At 34.1% G+C, this 19,964-nt stretch overlaps 1 protein-coding gene across 5 annotated transcripts in view; it reads left to right on the top strand.

Moving 5' to 3' along the window:
• Positions 1-18,027, top strand: part of SENP7 (SUMO specific peptidase 7) — a 164,126-nt gene extending 146,099 nt beyond the window's left edge. For all 5 annotated transcript variants that reach the window (XM_082696193.1, XM_082696196.1, XM_082696195.1 and 2 more), the window contains 7 exons: positions 4,650-4,742; positions 5,351-5,475; positions 6,267-6,319; positions 13,660-13,703; positions 13,803-13,871; positions 14,565-14,715; positions 16,181-18,027. In XM_082696193.1, coding sequence (XP_082552319.1) covers positions 4,650-4,742; positions 5,351-5,475; positions 6,267-6,319; positions 13,660-13,703; positions 13,803-13,871; positions 14,565-14,715; positions 16,181-16,318 — 673 coding nt within the window. In that variant the 3' untranslated portion in view covers positions 16,319-18,027. The remainder of the gene's footprint in view (positions 1-4,649; positions 4,743-5,350; positions 5,476-6,266; positions 6,320-13,659; positions 13,704-13,802; positions 13,872-14,564; positions 14,716-16,180) is intronic.
• Positions 18,028-19,964: the final 1,937 nt, after the last annotated feature.

Below are 19,964 nucleotides of genomic sequence, written 5' to 3'. Positions count from 1 at the left end.
CCATTGTATTGCCTGTAAGGTGACTGTTGCTGTATATTGTCTCTGTTCCTTTCTGATCTACCACTTGTAGGCTCTCTCTTTGCTTAGAGGACCCCTTTCAATATTTCCTGTAGAGCTGGTTTGGTGTTTGCAAATTCTTTCAGTTTTTGTTTGTCCTGGAAGCTTTTAATCTCTCCTTCTATTTTCAATGATAGCCTAGCTGTACATAGTATTCTTGTCTGCATGTTTTTCTCATTTAGTGCTCTGAAAATATCATGCCTGCTCTTTCTGGCCTGCCAGGTCTCTGGATAAGTCTGCTGCCAATCTAATATTTTTACCATTGTATGTTACAGACTTTTTTTCCCGGGCTGCTTTCAGGATTTTCTCATTGTCACTAAGACTTATAAATTTTACTATTAGGTGACGGGGTGTGAACCTATTATTATTGATTTTGAGGGGCGTTCTCTGCACCTCCTGGATTTTGATGCTTGTTCCCTCTGCCATATTGGGGAAATTCTCCCCAATAATTCTCTCCAGTGTACCTTCTGCTCTCCTCTCTCTTTCTTCTTCTTCTGGTATTCCAATTATTCTAATGTTGTTTCATCTTATGGTGTCACTTATCTCTCGAATTCTCCCCTCATGGTCCAGTAGCTGTTTGTCCCTTATTTGTTCAGCTTCTTTATTTTCTGTCATTTGGTCTTCTATATTGCTAGTTCTTTCTTCTGCCTCATTTATCCTAGCAGTGAGAGCCTTCAGTTTTTAATTGCACCTCATTAATAGCTTTTTGATTTCAACTTGGTTAGATTTTAGTTCTTTTATTTCTCCAGAAAGGGCTTTTATATCTCCCAAGAGGGTTTCTCTAATATCTTCCATGCCTTTTTCGAGCCCGGCTAGAACCTTGAGAATCGTCATTCTGAACTCTAGATCTGACATATTACCAGTGTCTGTACTGATTAGGTCCCTAGCTTTCGGTACTGCCTCTTGTTCTTTTTTTTTGTGGTGAGTTTTTCTGCCTTGTCATTTTGTCCAGATAAGAGTATATGAAGGAGCAAGTAAAATACTAAAAGGGTGGCAACAACCCCAGGAAAATATGCTTTCAGAAAGTGGTTGATTTTCTGTTTCTAGAATTTTCTGTTTCTTCTTCTCTTCAGTCTGCCGTTGGATTTGTAGGTGTTTGCAATCTTTAGATAAGCTATCTAGCTGATCACCTGCTATCTGAAGTAGTCTCAGCCTGCTACTTTTCCACCATCTTGTTTCCTCCTTGAAATATTATAAAATATTTTAAAAAAAGAATTGGTAAATAAGAAGTTGGTTGAAAAAAAAAAAGAATGTGATCAGACTGGAGACTAGAACAAAGCTGTAAGCTAGATTTAGGGTCTATTTTGGTCTTTAAGAAGAAACTCTATCCCAAAATTTTAAAGAAAGAAAAACCTATATGCATACAAAAAATAAAGTTAAATAGAATGAAGGGATAGAATATGACTATAACAATGAAAATTTTAAAAGATTTTTTAAAAAGGTATTTATAAAATAGTTTAAAATAGGAAATAGGAACAATTAACAAAAAATAGAGGAAGAAAAAAATAATGAAAATTTTTAAAAATTTAACTTCAGAAGACGAAGTAATCATGGGGAAACATCCATGAATTTAATGTGCTCCGTTCTTCTAGCACTGGTGTTTTGCTGTTCTCATTGATCAGTAATTTTGATTACTGAGGTGGAGTAGTACTGCCCTAGTCAGGTCAGGCTAAGTGGTCTGTTCTGTTTCACTCTTGGTAGTTTTTCTTCTCTGAACACTTTCCATACAGCTTTGTAGGATGAGAATGAAGATGGCGGCTTCCCAGTTTCCCACCCGGAGTTGCTGAGAGCTCGGGGTCCTACTTCTTAGTGCATCCTCAGAGAAAAGCAGTCAATCACTCCTGTCTCCCTGATCTCTGGCTGCACTGTGAGCTCACCCAGCCTGTTACCGGGAATTTCTGCGTGTGGCACACGGCCTCGTTTGGAGTCTCCCAACCCAGCAGATTACTGCAGTGTGAATCCATGCTCCTCCTCCTGGGAGAGGAAGGGTGGGGTCTCCCCAGATCTGCCACTTTTGGGCTCCCTGCTCCAAGAGCAGTGGTACCACTATGCCTCAGATCACCGTTAGTGGGAATCCCAAGCTGAGAGCCCACTCCTTGGCTCTGTCTTTGCAGCTGGCTTTCCTGCTTACCTGGGAGCTTGTGGCACTCAGGCACCCCTGGTCTTACTGTAACCCCAAGGGTCCTGTGTCCTGAGGCCACACTGTCCTAGCGAGGGCTCCACCGCCTGCTTAGCTTCTGGAGCGATGTCCATCACTGGAGCAGACTTCTAAAAGTTTTGATTTTGTGCTCCACTGCTCTGCCGCTTGCTGGGAGCTGGCCCCTCCCTCAGTGGCCTGTCTTCTGGTATATCACCTCGGGTTCACTTCTCCACATATCCTACCTTCCAGAAAGTAGTAGCTTTTCTGTCCATAGAATTATTCTTCTCTTCAATTTCCTATTGAATTTGTAAGTGTTCAGAATGGTTTGACAACTATGTAGCTGAATTCCTGGGACCAGATGAAATTTAGGTCTCCTACTCTTCTGCCGTCTTGCTACTCCTTTTCCCCCAAAAGGGATATAAACCTTAATGGTAAATAAATCCCTGATAAGATGCTCATACTACTAGTGTTAGGAAATCTCAGACTAAATGATTCACAAACTCATTACTATGGATTATGAGATGCTGATAGATCTGGCTTCTGTCCATCTCCTATACACATCTCATGATATTCTTTCCACTCACTTATCCTACTTCATTCATCTCAACCTGCTTCCTTTAAATTTTCAAATATGTGAAGCTCTTTCCTATTTTCTGATGAAATTTTTTCTTTCAGCACTTTTTTGTTTCATAACATGATCTCTAATCATTTGTTTGCTTGTCCTAAAATTAAATTTCATGAGGTCATGAACTACATCTGTCTTATTTCTACCCTTTCCTCAGTGCCTTTTGCTCAGTGCTTGGTACATAGTAGGATCTCAAGAGAATAATAATGTATCTTACTGAATGGGAAGAGAAGTGTTAGACATTTAATTGAACATATTCATTTTCCAAAGAGTTAGGAACTGAGAATAAGTGATTATATTATGTTCCTCATATTCTGTCCTGTTCTCCTTGCCCCATGCAGTGTCTCATAAGTTACCGATCAAATAAGGTTAGCATAGTCAGGAAACCAACACCAATATAACAAAAAAAGAAAACCATTTTTCTATCTTTAAGATTTTCTTTTTTTTAAAAAGAATTTATTCATTTATTAAAGAGAAAGAGCACGAGCAGAGGGAGGGACAGAGGGACAAGCAGACTGCCTGCTGAGTGAGGAGCTGGACATGAAGCTGGGCTCAATCCTAGAACCCCGAGATCATGACCTGACCCAAAGTCAGATGCTTAACTGACTGAGCCACCCAGGTGCCCCATCTTTAAGATTTTCAAATGGAAAAACAGATTAATAGGCTATGCACTAGTTGAAAACAATTGTTTATAATCACTGGAATGGTTGGGTCATTCTGAAATAAGAAAATGCTGTAAACATAGGACTTCTGATTATTTTATAAAGTTAATTACATTGTATCTAATTTCTGCCACTTGTTTTCAGCTCATTCTAGATTCCATCTCCTTCCTAATATTTATCCCTCTGAGTTTGGTTAGATATTCAGATGAATAGGGATGGGTCAGAGAAGTCTGATTCCTATATTACTTGGAACTTTAAAAAAATAAATAAAGAAGAACTTAATGATTTGTTTCATTCGGTGCATAAAAAAGAGGTTCTTGAAGGGACTGAGCCAGAAGTCACATACCATCTCTTTTATGTCACTGTTAAATACCACCCCCTTCCTGAAACTTTTTTTGATATTCAAACTTGGTTTGATATCATCCTTCCTTAGTTTTCCTGATAAAGAAAAGTATTTCTCTGTCCTGATTCTTTTCTAGATGGCTTTTCTAAATGCTGTTACGTAATTTCTTTATAATCCTTATGACATTTATACTTTAGTTATTTGTTGTAGTTGTTTTCTGCCCTCATTACTTTATAAATTCCATAAAGGTAGTGTGGGTGATTTTTATTAATTGCTCATAGAAAACTAATATTTATTGCAGAAACACAATGGAAGATGGATGAATGGTGGCTATGTTTAACTCATTATCTTATAATTTCCTTATATATGAAATGGAAGTAGATGAATGTCGTCCTTAAAAAAATCTAAGAATATATTCCTCATTCCTCCTCTTCCATTAAGTTTTGATACCTCCCTCATCACATATAAAACATTTAGATGAGTCTCTTAAGATTCTTATCATGTCCACATGAAGCTAAATTGAATAAATAAGTATAGCTATTTTTAGTTGCCGAACTACTTTTGAAATCTATAAAACATTTTATAAATTGCTTTTATTCTTTTTATATTATTATTTATAAATGTGATTAGGATTAAGAACAAACTAGACTTAATGAAAAGGGGTGAATATTATATATCTTAATGTGTTTTAAATATTATGTATCTTAAAGAGGATGGTTAAATAAACTGACTCTAGCATTTTTTCAGTGTATGAAAATGACTCTTGAAATCTGTATCTTAAAGTTTAAATTTTTTATATGTAAAAATCTCTCATATTCTCAGAATGGCACAGAGAAGACATAAAAGAGTAAGAACATGGACTCGTCACATAAACATCTTTAACAAAGATTACATTTTTGTGCCTGTAAATGAGTCGTGAGTATTTCAGATTATTTAAAAACAAAATTGGAGCATACAGAAAAAAAATATTTTTTCTTATGGGTATGTAAGTTACAGGTATTATTTTTAATTTTTTCCAAAGAAATGGCTAGAACTATGAGTTATTTAACTTAAATTTTGATTTGACAGTGGCTATATTGTAAATATAGTGGAAAAAAATGACAGATACCCACAAGACTATAATGACTTAGACATTGAGTTTTTCTTGGACTCAAAAGATTTTCTGCATAAAAGATCAAAAGGTTTTGGGATGAATCTTAAAATATTTAAGAGAACAAGCTCTTCAAGCACAAATAGAAAAAAGTTGATGTTGTGAGTCTATTTATTAAAGCAGTTTCTCAGTAGGAAGCACTGATTGGATGAAATAAATAAATTTGAAATAGCTCAGATTTTACCCTAAGTAGTCTTTCTGCTTATTGAATTACTTTTGGAATGTGTATTCCATATTGTGTCAAGTATTACAATGGGCTTTTTCAGAATTGGTATGAAAATTGTCATACCCACTTTCTCAGCTGTAGGTCCTGAGCACATTCTTTTGCATTGTTTGGATTTTGTGTTATTAAGATTGTATTTCTTTTCAACAGATCTCACTGGTACCTTGCAGTCATTTGCTTTCCATGGTTAGAAGAAGCTATATATGAAGATTTTCCACAAACATTATCCGAGCACTCCCAAGTTCAGCAGTCTCAACATGACAACAAAACAACAGGTGGTAAACTTAATGTAGTGTTTTTAATAATAATGACAACAACAAAATAATTATAGTGAACAATATAAAGTTAAAAGATACTTCATGACAGTTTTTTATCATGACATTTATTAGAAGAAAGAATAAGAAATCTGAAATTTTCAAAATAGATGCCCAACCTCATGTAATTCTTAATTTATACTGTTATGTCAAGTTTTATTGTAGCACTTTTTGTAATTTTGTAATTTTGTAATTTTGCTAACATGACTAAGAATTCATGTTATGGATCTGCAGGCATGGACCAGTTTAGGTCTTTTGCCTCCTCGGTTAAATTTATTCTTGGGTATTTTATTATTTTTGGTACAAATGTATGTGGAATTATTTTCTTAATTTCTCATTCTGCTATGTGTTATTAGTTTATAGAACTGCAACAAATTTATGTATATTAATTTTGTGTCCTGCAGCTTTACTAAATTCATTTATTTTAATATTTTTAGTGGTGAAATCTTGCATTTTTTTTCTTAACAAATGAAAACAATTCTTGTTAACACTAGTAAATTGACTAGGTAATATCAGGTCTCTTAAAATTTTTCCATGATTTTTCTTATGTTACAACACAAATCTTAATTAAGTATGCAAATAAGCTCACTTTTTTGAGAAAAAAAATGAAAATTATGTTTTTAATAGCTGTAGTCTAAGCAGTAAGCAGAATTATTAATAGCCATTATCATTAATACTGACCCAAACCACATTTAAAGATTTTGCATTAGACATAAATAAACACTTATAACTGCTTTATTATTTCTAACCAGATAATGATCTACATACTGCTTCAACACTGTCTTTGGGCACAGAAGATTCCCAAGTAAGTATATTCTTTTAGGTATAAAAGAGGGAAAACCCTTGAATGTCATAATTTTATCTATAAAATAGGGCATAGTGGAGGTATGGATTATGATGGATATTGATTTTTTTTAAATTAAAAAATTTTTTTTATAAACATATATTTTTAACCCCAGGGGTACAGGTCTGTGAATTGCCAGGTTTACACACTTCATAGCACTCAGCACAGTACATACCCCCCACAGTGTCCATACCCCCATCACCCTCTCCCAACCGCCCCCCGCCCCCCAGCAACTCTCAGTTTGTTCTGCGAGATTAAGAATCTTGTATGGTTTGTCTCTCTCCCGATCCCATCTTGTTTCATTTATTCTTTTCCTTACCCCCCAGATCCCCCATGTTGCATCTCTAGTTTCTCATATCAGGGAGATCATATGATGGTTGTCTTTCTCTGATTGACTTATTTCGCTAAGCATAGTACCCTCTAGTTCCATCCACGTCATTGCAAATGGCAAGATTTCATTTCTATTAATGACTGCTTAGTATTCCATTGTATATATATACCACATCTTCTTTATCCATTCATCTGTTGATGGACATCTAGGTTCTTTCCATAGTTCGGCTATTGTGGACATTGCTGCTATAAACATTTGGGTGCACGTGCCTCTTTGGATAACTACGTTTGTATCTTTAGGGTAAATACCCAGTAGTGCAATTGCTGGGGTCATAGGGTAGCTCTATTTTCAACTTTTTGAGGAATCCATATACTGTTTTGCAGAGTGGCTGCACCAGCTTGCATTCCCACCAACAGTGTAGGAGGGTTCCCCTTTCTCTGCATCCTCGTCAGCATCTGTCATTTCCTGACTTGTTAATTTTAGCCATTCTGACTGGTGTGAGGTGGTATCTCATTGTGGTTTTGATTTGTATTTCCCTGATGCCAAGTGATGTGGAGCATTTTTTCATGTGTCTGTTGGCCATTTGGATGTCTTTGCAGAAATGTCTGTTCATGTCTTATGCCCATTTTTGATTAGATTATTTGTTCTTGGGTGTTGAGTTTGCTAAGCTCTTTATAGATTTTGGATACTAGCCCTTTATCTGATATGTCGTTTGCAAATATCTTCTCCCATTCTGTCAGTTGTCTTCTGGTTTTGTTAACTGTTTCCTTTGCTGTGCAAAAGCTTTTGATCTTGATGAATTACCAATAGTTCATTTTTGCCCTTGCTTCCCTTGCCTTTGGTGACGTTCCTAGGAAGAAGTTGCTATGGCTGAGGTCGAAGAGGCTGCTGCCTGTGTTCTCCTCAAGGATTTTGATGGATTCCTTTCTCACATTGAGGTCTTTCATCCATTTTGAGTCTATTTTCATGTGTGGTGTAAGGAAGTGGTCCAATTTCATTTTTCTGCATGTGGCTGTTCAATTTCCCCAACACTATTTGTTGAAGAGGCTGTCTTTTTTCCATTGGACATTCTTTCCTGCTTTGTCGAAGATTAGTTGACCCTAGAGTTGAGGGTCTATTTCTGGTTCTCTATTCTGTTCCATTGCTCTGTGTGTCTGTTTTTGTGCCAGTACCATACTATCTTGATGATGACAGCTTTGTAATAGATCTTGAAGTCTGGATTGTGATGCCCCCAACTCTGGCTTTCTTTTTCAATATTCCTCTGGCTATTTGAAGTCTTTTCTGCTTCCATATAAATTTTAGGATTATTTGTTCAATTCCTTTGAAAAAAGTGATAGTATTTTGATAGGGATTGCATTAAATGTGTAGATTGCTTTAGGTAGCATAGACATTTCACAATATTTGTTCTTCCAATCCATGAGCATGGAACATTTTTCCATTTCTTTGTGTCTTCCTCAATTTCTTTCATGAATACTTTATAGTTTTCTGAGTACAGATTCTTTGCCTTTTTGGTTAGGTTTATTCCTAGGTATCTTATGGTTTTGAGTGCAATTGTAAATGGGATTGACTCCTTAATTTCTCATTCTTCTGTCTTGTTGTTGGTGTAAAGAAATGCAACTGATTTCTGTGCACTGATTTTATATTCTGACACTTTACTGAATTCCTGTGCAAGTTCTAGCAGTTTTGGAGTGGAGTCTTTGGGGTCTTTGGGTTTTCCACATGTAGTATTATATATGATGGATATTGTTGGGCCATAATAAATGTGTTGTTTTATGGTTCTTTGATATATTTTTATGGGGATAGGAAACAGAATAAGAGAAATTATCATTCTTCTTGCATTTGTGTAGCTTATTTTAACTATTTTTATTTGTTTATTCAGTAATTTGTTAGTTCATTTTGGTTGGTTCCTTTTCAGAGTATTTTTTTTAAGTTTTTTTTTTTTAAATTTATTCATTTGAGAGAGACAGAGAGAGGGAGAGGGAGAATTAGGGTCCACACTGAGCCAGCCAGGAGCTTGATGTGAGGCTTGATCCCAGGACCTGGAGGTCATGACCAGAGCCAAGGGCAGATTCCCACCATCCAAGCCACCCAAACGCACCTTCAGATGTACTTTTATTCTTCATCATGTTAGCATTTTTTTAAGCTAGTGTAATTAGTAATCTAAACCTAAATATATATAAATTTATATATATTCAATATATATTTATATATGTTATATAAAAAAGATATATATTTAAAAATTATTTTTTTGGGTGTAGTTTGACATACAGTACTACATTAGTTTCAGATGTACAACATAGTGATTTGACAATTTTAAATGTCATGCTACGTTTACTGCAGGTATATAGCCACCATCTTCACTATACGGTGCTATTGCAGTGTCACTGATCATATTCCTTATGCTGTGACTTTTATATCTATGATTATTTATTCCATTACTGAAGCCTGACTCTCCCACTCCCCCTTCACCCATTTTGTCCATCCCCTGATGCTCCGCTCCTCTGTATTTCTCTATGTTCTCTGTATTTATAGGTCTGATTCTGCTTTTTGTTTATTAATTTTTTTTTTTAGATTTCACATATGAGTGAAATCTTATGGTATTTGTCTTTCTCAATCTGACGTATTTCACTTAGTGTAATAGCCTCTAGCTCCCTCCACATCATTGCCAATAACAGACTTTCATTCTTTTTTATTTCTAATACTCCTCTGTGTGTGTGTGTGTATGTGTGTGTGTACATCTTCTTTATCCATTCATCTGTTGATGGGCACTTGGACTGCTTTCATATCTTGGCTATTGTAAATAATACTGCAATAAACATTATGGTGCACATATCTTTTCAAATACGTGTTTTCACTTTCTTTGGATAAACACCAAGTGGTGGAATTATTGGATTGTATGGTATTTCTTTTTCTAATTTTTTGAGGAAAATGTATTGTTTTTCACAGTGGCTGTAGAAAACCAATTTACATTCTTACCAACAGTTTATGCGGATTTCTTTTTCTTCACATTCTCCCCAACACTTGTTATTTTTGTCTTTTTGATTTAGTCCCTCCTGGCAGGTGTAAGGTAGTGTTTCATTATGCTTTTCATTTACATTTCCCTAATGATTAGTGATGTAGAAATTTTTTCTTGTGTTTGTTGGTCATCTGTAGGTCTTATGTCTATTCAGATCCTTTGCCCATCTTTAATTGGACTTAAGTGTGTGTGTTAAATTGTATAAGCTCTCTATGTATTTTGGAAATTAACCCTTATCAGATCTGTCTTTGGCAAATATCTTCTCACATTCATTATGTTGCCTTTTCATTTTGTTGATGGTTTATTTTCCTGTACAAAAGCTTTTTGTTTTGATGTAGTCCCAATAGTATCTTTTTGTTTTGGTTTCCCTTGCCTAAGGAGACAGATCTCGAAAAATGTTGCTAAGGCTGATGTCCAAGAGTACTGCCTGTGTTTTCTTGAAGTAGGTTTATGGTTTCAGGTCTCACATTTAGGTCTTTAATTTTGAATTGAATTTTGTGTATGGTGTAAGAAAGTGATCCAGTTTCATTCTTTTGCACATAGCTGTCCAGTTTTCTTGACACCATTTAATTGAAGAGGCTATCTTTTGTTCATTGTATATTCTTGCCTTCTTTGTTATAGATTAATTGACCATGTGGGTGTGGGTTTATTCCTGGGCTCTCTATCCTATTCCATTGATCTGTGTGTCTCTTCTGTGGCAGGACTATACTGTTTTGATCACTGTATCTTTGTAGTATAGCTTGAAATCTGAGGTTAAGATACCTCCAACTTTGTTCTTCTTTCTCAAGATTGCTTTGATTATTTGGGATCTTTTGTGGCTCTATACAAATTTTAGGATTATTTTTACTAGTTCTTTGAAAAATAATATTGGTATTTTGATAGGGATTGCATTGAATCTGAGGAGTACTTTGTGTGGTATGGACATTTTAACAACATTGATTCTCCAGATCTGTGAACATGTTATGTCTTTCCACTTGTTTATTTGTCTTCAATATCTTTCATGAGTATTTTACATTTTTAGAGTATAGATCTTTCACCTGTGAGGTTGTTTATTCCTAAATTTTTGTGCGTGAGTGTTTTGGTATAATAAATGAGTTGTTTTCTTAGTTTCTATTTCTGCTATTTTGATATTAGTGTATAGAAATGCACCAATTTCTGTATTTTAATTTTTATCCTACAACTTTACTCTTTTCATTTATGAATTCTAATAGTTTTTTGGTACAGTCTTAATGTTTTTCTGTATATAGTGTGTCATCTGCATATAGTGACAGTTTTACTTTTACCTTACCAGTTTGGTTGCTTTTTATTTCTCTTCTTGTCTGATTGTTGGATTTCCAGTACTATGTTGAATAAAAGTGGTGAGAATGAGCATCTTTGTTCCTGGTCTTAGAGGAGAAGCTTTTAGCGTTTCCTCATAAGTATGTTGTTAGCTATGGGCCATCATACATGAACTTTATGATGTTGTTGAGCTATGTTCCCTCTAAGCCCACTTTGTTGAGAGTGTTCATCATAAAGAGTGTTCACCATGAGTGGATGTTGAATTTTGTCCAGTGCTTTTTCCACATCTATTAAGATGATCATATGGTTTTTATCCTTTAATTTGTTAGAGGGATGTGTTATCTTGGTTGATTTGTGGATACTGAACCATCCTTGCATACCTGGAATAAATTCCACTTAATTGAGGTGAATGATTTTTTTAATGTAGTGTTAAATTCAGTTTGTTAGTATTTTGTTGATGATTTTTGCATCTGTATTCATCAGAGATATTGGCTTGTAGTTTTCTTTTTTTGTGGTGCCTTTGGTTTCAGAATCAAAGTAATGCTAGCCTCATAGAATGAGTTTGGAAGCTTTCCTTCTATTTTTTGGGGATAGTTTGAGGAGAGTAGATACTAACTCTTCTTTATTTTTTTTTTTAGTTATTTATTTATTTTTGAGAAAGAGAGCAAGCAGGGAGAGGAGCAGAAAGAGAAGGATAAGCAGACTCCACACTGAGTGCAGAACCCAATGTGGGACTTGATTTCATGATCCTGAGATCATAGGCTGTGCTGAAACCAAGAGTTGATTGTTTAACTGACCAAGCCACCCTGGTTTCCCTAACTCTTTTTTAAATGTCCAGTAGAATCATCTATGAATCTATCTGGTCATCAACTTTTTGATTGTTTTTTGATTACTGATTTAGTTTCATTACTAGTAATTGGTCTGTTCAGATTTTCTATTTCTTTCTGATTCAGTATCGGAAGATTGTGTCTTTCTGGGAATTTATTCATTTCTTGTAGGTTTTCCAATTTATTGGCATGTAAGTTTTCATAATCCTTCATATTTATTGGGTGTTGTTACGTCTCATCTTTCATTTCTGATTTTATTTGAATTGTCTTTCTTTTTTCTTGATGATTATGGGTAAAGGTTTATCATTATGTTTCTATTTTCAAAGACCCAGCTCTTGGTTTCATTAATCTTTTCTGTTGTTTTTCTTTTTAGTTTTAATTTAATTAATTTCCTTTTTTTTATTAAAAGGATGAAAGAATTTTGTTTTGTTTTGTGTTTTGTTTTTATTTTTTTATTTTTAAATTTATGTATTTATTTATTTTCAGCATAACAGTATTCATTGTTTTTGCACGACACCCAGTGCTCCATGCTCCATACCCTCTCTAATACCCACCACCTTTCCACCCTGATTTGTATTATTTCCTTCCTTCTAGCTTTGGGCTTTGTTAGCTCTTTCTTTTCTAGTTTCTTTAGGTGTAAAGTTAGATTGTTTATTTGAAATTTTGTTTATTTGAGGTAGGCCTATATTGCTATAAACTAACTTCTTAGAACTGCTTTTGTAGCATCCCAAAGATTTTGGACTGTTTTGTTTTCATTTTCATTTGTCTCCATGTATATTTTTGATTTCCTCTTTGATTGCTTTGTTGTCCCATTGGTTGTTTAGTCATATGTTGTTTAGGCTCCACATTTTTGTGTTTTGTTAACTTTTCTTTTATAGTCCTCCAAACTGGCATGCATGGTCTAGTTTTGGTGTCTTAATTGACCAAAGTAACCACCTAGTGATTTTTTTTTTTTTTGGTAGGTACAGAGAGCAGTAGCCTTGCCTTGCTATCCTGGCATAGGCTTATTTCTTTACCCTTACCGGTATAGGGTGGACAGAAGAAAAGAAGTTTCCTTTTCTGCTGTAACAGTGACATGATTGGGGAGTTTCTTCTTGCTTATAGAAATAGGCTTCCCAGGAGTGGCTGGGTGGCTCAGTTGGTTAAGCATCTACCTTCAGCTCTGGTCACAATCCCAGGGTGCTGGGATCAAGCCCTTCCTTTTTCCCTCACCTCCCCACAGTCTCTTTCTCTCCCTCAAATAAATAAATAAAATCTTAAAAAAAAAGAAGTAGAAGAAAGAAACAGCCTTCCAAATTAGGTTCCTGGGAACACTTGTTCTAAGATGCAGATTATGATAAAAGGATTATAAGGTCAGTTGGGTAAATCCTATGTCTTAGTCCTCTCTTAAAGATTCACGGTTACATTAGAATAATAAAGGTACTGAGAAGATTTCATTAAAGAAATCTGCTTGAAGTTTGATCTGTTGTTTCTCAAATTTGTCTCCACCAACAGCATATGTTGAGTTAGAAAATGTAGATAAGGGTAGATTAAATTAACTTGTTCATCTTTGCTTAAGATGGGGACTCTAGAAGTAGTTAGAATTCTAGGTTGTTTTTAGGCCATGTTAAAGTGCCATAACTTCTTGAGGCCACATGTAAAAGTGTATATATAAGATACTCTCACCAGTGTAAGAACATAAATCAGTGAATTTCTGAAAAAAATGACATTGGTTCACTTTAGATGATGAAAAGAGCTCTTACTTGAAATTTGAATTTCAGAGTATTTCAAACATTTTAAAGAGTAACTGCATATTAATTTATTGAAATTGGTTTTAATTGTAAAGTCATAAAAATGCCTATTATTTCAGAGTACAGAGACAAATCCATCAGTACCAAAGAAAATGTGTAAAAGGTAGGTACATGCTATGCTGTAATAATAGTTTTTTCAGATATTTAAATTTACTCCATATGCAGATATGTACACCTTGATTTCTTTTTTTGCTTTTCATAGGCCATGCATTCTCATACTAGATTCCTTGAAAGCTGCTTCTATACAAAACACAGTTCAGAATTTACGAGAGTAAGTAATGACAGTTTTACCCTCATTCTGTTACCTAAAATCTCAATAATTTTGAAGTTACTGTAAGAATTACTGAAAAGACTATGCCATGAATTGTATTTTACTACGTATTTAGATGAAGTCTACAAACATAATCAATCATATATATCCCCATGTATGTTAATATTCAAGTATTAATATTTCTCAAATATTAACTTGTATATATTGAAAGAAAATTCAGAATTTGCATTCATAACTGAACAATAAGTGTAATTTTACAAAGGAACATTGCAGATATTAATGATTATCAAAAATATCATTTTAGAAAAAATAAGAACTTTTTCATATTTTTATTACTTGTGTGTGCACGTGTGTGTGTGTGTATGTGTGTGTATGTGTATAATTTTGTAATTTACTATAGGATCTGGAAATAGCTTCCAGCTAAAGTTTTAAGATAATTTATCAGTTTACTTCATAATATAAATGAGTTTATGTATATGAGTTATGAAGTTGAGTTGTTGAAAAAAGTCTAGATTTTAGTCTGAAACTCAGATAATTTTAAGTAGTAACACTTAAAGCCTTAAAACACTTGTACTGTTAAATTTGGAACTTTGACTTGAGGCAACACATCTGGCAGCAAATGTTTTTCTTTGTGTTGAATAGTAATAGTAAAGGGATTTCTACTAGAATCACTCTACTTTTTGATGATTCAAGGTATTTAGAGGTAGAATGGGAAGTTAAACGAAAAACTCATCGTGAATTCAGCAAAACAAACATGGTGGACCTATGCCCTAAAGTTCCTAAACAAGATAATAGCAGTGATTGTGGAGTATATTTACTGCAATATGTGGAGAGCTTTTTTAAGGTATGTAAAGATGTAAATAAATTTTTTATTCACAATTAGTAGGATATAATCACAAATTACTGGGTGAGCAAGAAAATATTACAGTTAATCAAGAAAGAAAATAATTAAACCACATATAATCCAGATATTGGAGTTATTTAACAGAGAAGAATTTTTAAATGGTTTGAATAATATGTTAGAGAAAACAGTCAAAGATGAACAAAATGGATAGAGATGGAATCTACTAAAAAATCAAGTGGATATTCTAGAGCTGAAAATGCAGAATAATATATCTGAAATTAAGAACTTACTGGCATTTCTGTGATAAGCATTGGGTGTTGTAGATATGTGGTGAATCACTAAATCCTGCACTTGAAACTATTATTACACTGTATGTTAGCTAAGGGGAATATAAATAAAAACTTAGAAGAAAAAGTAAAACGAACTTATTAGTTGGGTTTAGTAGCAGACTTGGATGCAGCAGAAGACAGGATTAGAACTTTAAAAAAAAAGGGCAATGGAAGGAATTCCACTATATTTCAAAGAGAAAAAAAAGAACATAGAGATCAGAATATAAAAGACAAGTGTGATACAGGTCAAAAAACGTAATTTACATGTAATTAGAGTTCCAGAAGGATTAGGTTGGGAGAGAGAAAGGCAGACAAAAATGTGAAGAAAAAATTTCAAAACTAAAAGGCCCATATATTGGGGCACCGGGGTGGCTCAGTCGGTTAAGCGTCTGCCTTTTGCTCAGGTCATGGTTTCAGGGTCCTGTGATTGAGTCCTGCGACAGGCTCCTTGCTCAGTAGGAGGTCTGCTTCTCCCTCTCACTCTCCCCCTCACTTTCCTTCTGTGCAAGCACTCATTCTCTCTCTCAAATAAATAAATAAAATCTTAAAAAAAAAAAAATAGAAGACCCATATACTCAAGAAGCTCAGAAAACCATAAGCTAGATAAATACAAAAATAAGCATGAGTGTTAAACTTTCTAGCTCATCAGTGATACTATAAGTAGCTGTATTAAGGAAGAAATTTTAAAAGCAAGGAGTCACTGTTTGCTTTTTAAACTGTCTACTCATTACTTCAGTCATTACCAACATTATTTGTGAAGCCCCTCTCCACTATCTGTAGGCCGGGGGGTTGAGACTGGAAGTTCTAGCCCTCTAATTGCATTGTTGGTTGTCCTGGCAGCCAGCCCCATTTTTTGGTGTGGTGTTCATGAAAATGGGTATAGGAGTAGAGTATTTTTGACTAGTACTGAAGGCACTTTTAGCACATAAGGATTATAGTATATAGTTAGAACTTTTCATATAGTTGGGGAGGAATGGTAATACATAGGTTTAGGTGAATTATATATTATATGAATTATATCTCAGTAAAGCCATTATTTTAAAAAGCTAGCAATTTCTCATTTCTTGTAAAATGAAATAAAAACAAATTTGAATTGTACTGCTAAAGTGATTGCATTCTTTCTTTTCTTTCATTAGGATCCTATTGTTAATTTTGAACTTCCAATTCATTTGGAGAAATGGTTTCCTCGTCATGTAATAAAGACCAAGCGGGAAGATATTCGAGAGCTCATTTTGAAACTTCATTTACAGCAACAGAAGGGCAGCAGTAGCTAGTTAATCTGTACAAACATGACACAGATGTTCTATAAGATTACTGGAAAGCCGCTTATCAGCATTTGTGTTAGTCAGCTCACAGAGAAGAAAATAACTTGTGGTAGTTTTATAAGTCATTGAACAGTATCTAAAATATATAAGATATATTATTAGATTGTTGAGATCTCATAGATGCAGTGGAAAATGGGGTGGTATAGATAAACTTATTAGATAGAAATTAAAATTTCATAAATATTTGATATTTTTCTGATTAAATGTTTCTGATTATGCAATAGCATATGTAAATGTGGGATTGTTTTTGTAGATAATAAAACTATGTGGTCTGTACTTCCATATAACTGGGAGTTGAGGGGAGTTAGGTCCTCCCTGGTGCCAGCCCCAGTGCTTGTCAAGTTTGTTGGCAAGTCACATTATATTGTAATTCTCTTCTTTGCAGCTCAAGCATGCAGTATGAATACTGTGTATTTTTTTAAAGAAGAATTTAGTATTAAGGCTTCAGAAAATGCCATTTACGGCATCCCTTCTGTATAGTGTAAAAGAAGACACAATGTTAGGAAGATGAAAAAAAATGACTCTTTCAAAGCGCAGCTTTTTTTTCTCAGTTGCTGAATGGAACCGTTACTCTGCTGTAAATTGTTATATGTTTTCTTTTTCTTTTGATGTCGTATGTGGGGATCTGAGAATTTAGTTCATTCATTCAGAATGAAATTTGGAACAAAAAAATTTTAACTGTCCAAAACAGATTTATAAAAATTACATATGTAGCTCAATTAGTTTATTTGAGGTATAGCTTTATCAATATTGACTTCTATCCTATTCTGATACCTTAGAATGTATGTATACAGTTTCTGTAAGTGTAGAAGATAAAATGGGTGTCCTCATAACTTTAATTAAAAATACCCTCAAAATCTTATTTATTAATTGTTAGAACTAAATATATAATTTTATAACTCTTTACCCAGTATTCATCTGCAAAAGCCAGATTGCTAGAATTGCTTTTATATTTTTAAATTGTAGTTTTTAGAGATCTATGATCCCCATGGAGCTTAAGTTTTTATTAAATGTTCAGGTAACAGTTTTGAATTCATGTGATGATGGTGGTATTACATGGCTAAAGACTTCACAAGCTTTTGATGTTATCAGGAAAATTTTGAGGGGACAATGATACTGTATTTTCTCAGATAAGAAACATGTTTTCTAAGAGTTATTTTGATCTTCTGTTTTAAGCATCTCTTGGATTTATATTGTTAACTGTATATAAAGCAGTGAAGCAAAGGCAATTTAAGATAAAGCTAAAAGTTGGAACACTTTATTTCAAAATCATGTGTATTTGAATTTGTCAGTTAATCCTCAGTGTTTTTGAGTTTTTGTTAATCTTGTCATCATCTTTATATTGTTAAAGATATTTGTCTTTTGGAGATTTCTTATAAAGATGGTTATAATTACATGTTTTCATTCCCAACTTGTGTGTGTATGGGAGGGGACTTTTTAAAAAGACTATTAATTATTTCATACATCTAATTTTGGGAAAGCAAGTGTGTAATACATCTTCTTGTGACTTCTTAACTTTTTGTTTGTATGTTTTTCAAAGGTACCACTGTCCTTTATCATGTTTTGAAGATTGTTTGAAATTCATTTTCCTAAATTCATGTGGAAATGATGCGTTGATTATCAACATTTTATATTAAACACGTTTCCAATTCATTAAATCAAGGCGTAATATTCTTTTCTTAAGAAACATGAGCCATTCTTAGAAATAAATTTTCAAATTTATGATTTCCAGTTCATATCATATAACTGATGCTTAGATTAATTTTTCTTTCTTCTTTAACAGGCATATAGTTAATTTGTTCATTCAGGAAACATTTTTAGAGTATCTATTAGTAGGCAATTTGCTAGGTACAAAAAAATGAACCCCAGCTTTTGTTCTTGAGTCATTTATAGTCAAGTGGGAGAAATGAACATATGAATAGTTTTAATATTCCTGGTAAAAACTGTAATAGACTTTCTTGGAAGCTCAGGAGAGAGTTTATCCTAGTTGTGTGTGTGTGTGTGTGTGTGTGTGTGTGTGTGAGTGAGAAGTGGTAGAAAGATAGTAAGAGGGTTGTCACTGGACAGGGAAAGTCTTTTCAGAGAAGATAATACTATTTTTAATTTACAACTCTTGGGATAAAAAAAAGGAGTAGTTTTTTTTTGTTTGTTTGTTTGCCTCCTATCTAAGCAAGACTTAGAAAAAGTTTAATGCCTCTTATAATCAGCTTGTTTTCTTTTTATGTTATGGGAAAAAATATGGGAAAAAAAGGGAGGAGCTTTTTTTTTGGTTTGTTTGACTCCTATCTAAGCAAGACTTAGAAAAAGTTTAGTGCCTCTTATAATCAGCTTGTTTTCTTTTTATGTTATGGGGGGAAAAAAGGGCTCATACAGAGCCCTTTCTAATCTGGTTCCAGTCTATGTGCTGTCCTCATCTTCCAGTGTCACCTACTTTTTAATCATATAAAGTTATTCACTTATGCTGTAATTGCTTTTGGCTTAACACCAAGCTTAAGCCTTTTCTTCATAGCAAATTATCTTGAGTTTTCTTTATTATCACTAGTGTTTCTTTAGAAATGTACTGGGCTAAAATAAATATAAAATGTCATTTGTATTCAATATTTTTTTTTAATTGTGAAAATGACCTCTAATTGTTGAACTATGCCTGGTATGGGAGAACTGTGAGTAGACATGCATACTTTGAAAGCCTGCTTGACCAGAAGTATATAAAATGGTATTGGAAAACATGTGTTTTTTCCTTCCTTCTATAGAGTCCCTTGTAACTGAACTTGTCCTTAGAGAAATTTGGAAACTTTGCCTAGAGGCCAATAAAAGACAGGCTTTTGTGGGTATCAGGCTTCCTTATGTTGGTATGGTCTACACCCACCCAGCTGGTCTCTTCTTTTACAACTGAGTGCATCCCTTTTGGGGACTGAAGAAATTGGGGTCAGGACTACTTTAGGTTTCTCAAGAGAAATGTGCTTTAGATCTTTACCAAACAGTCCCCTCCCCCCCGCCCCCAGAAAACTTCACTAGAGGTACATGATGTAAGATGTAAATCCAGTGCTATTTGATAGTAAATCCTAGCTTTCCCAGGGACTTTGATGAATTTAATTGCTTTCTACTAGGTTTATTTGATAAAAACAACTGTCCTAATACAAAGAATTTTATCTGGTCCTATTGTGGTAAAAGATACCCTTTCTTTTTTTTTTTTAAATTTTTTATTTTTTATAAACATATATTTTTATCCCCAGGGGTACAGGTCTGTGAATCGCCAGGTTTACACACTTCACAGCACTCACCAAAGCACATACCCTCCCCAATGTCCATAACCCCACCCCCCTTAAAGATACCCTTTCTTGGCTAGGAGTTCCTCATGTACATAAACACACCGGGCCTCATGTTTACTAGCTAACACAGTTATCATGTGGCTATCATTTTTATTGTATGCTTAGTATGTATCAGGCAATATTCTAAGCATTTTCTGTGTATTTACTAACTTAATCCTCACAATAACCCATCATGGGTTAGGTTTACTATTCCTATCCCATTTTATAAATACAGAAGATGACGTTAAGTGGTTATAACCAAAGATTTTCAAATTTCTTTTTTTTTA

This window comes from Mustela nivalis, assembly GCF_964662115.1.
Source record: "Mustela nivalis genome assembly, chromosome: 1".
Classification (NCBI taxonomy): Eukaryota; Metazoa; Chordata; class Mammalia; order Carnivora; family Mustelidae; genus Mustela; species Mustela nivalis.
This window is presented reverse-complemented; position numbering and strand designations above follow the sequence as displayed.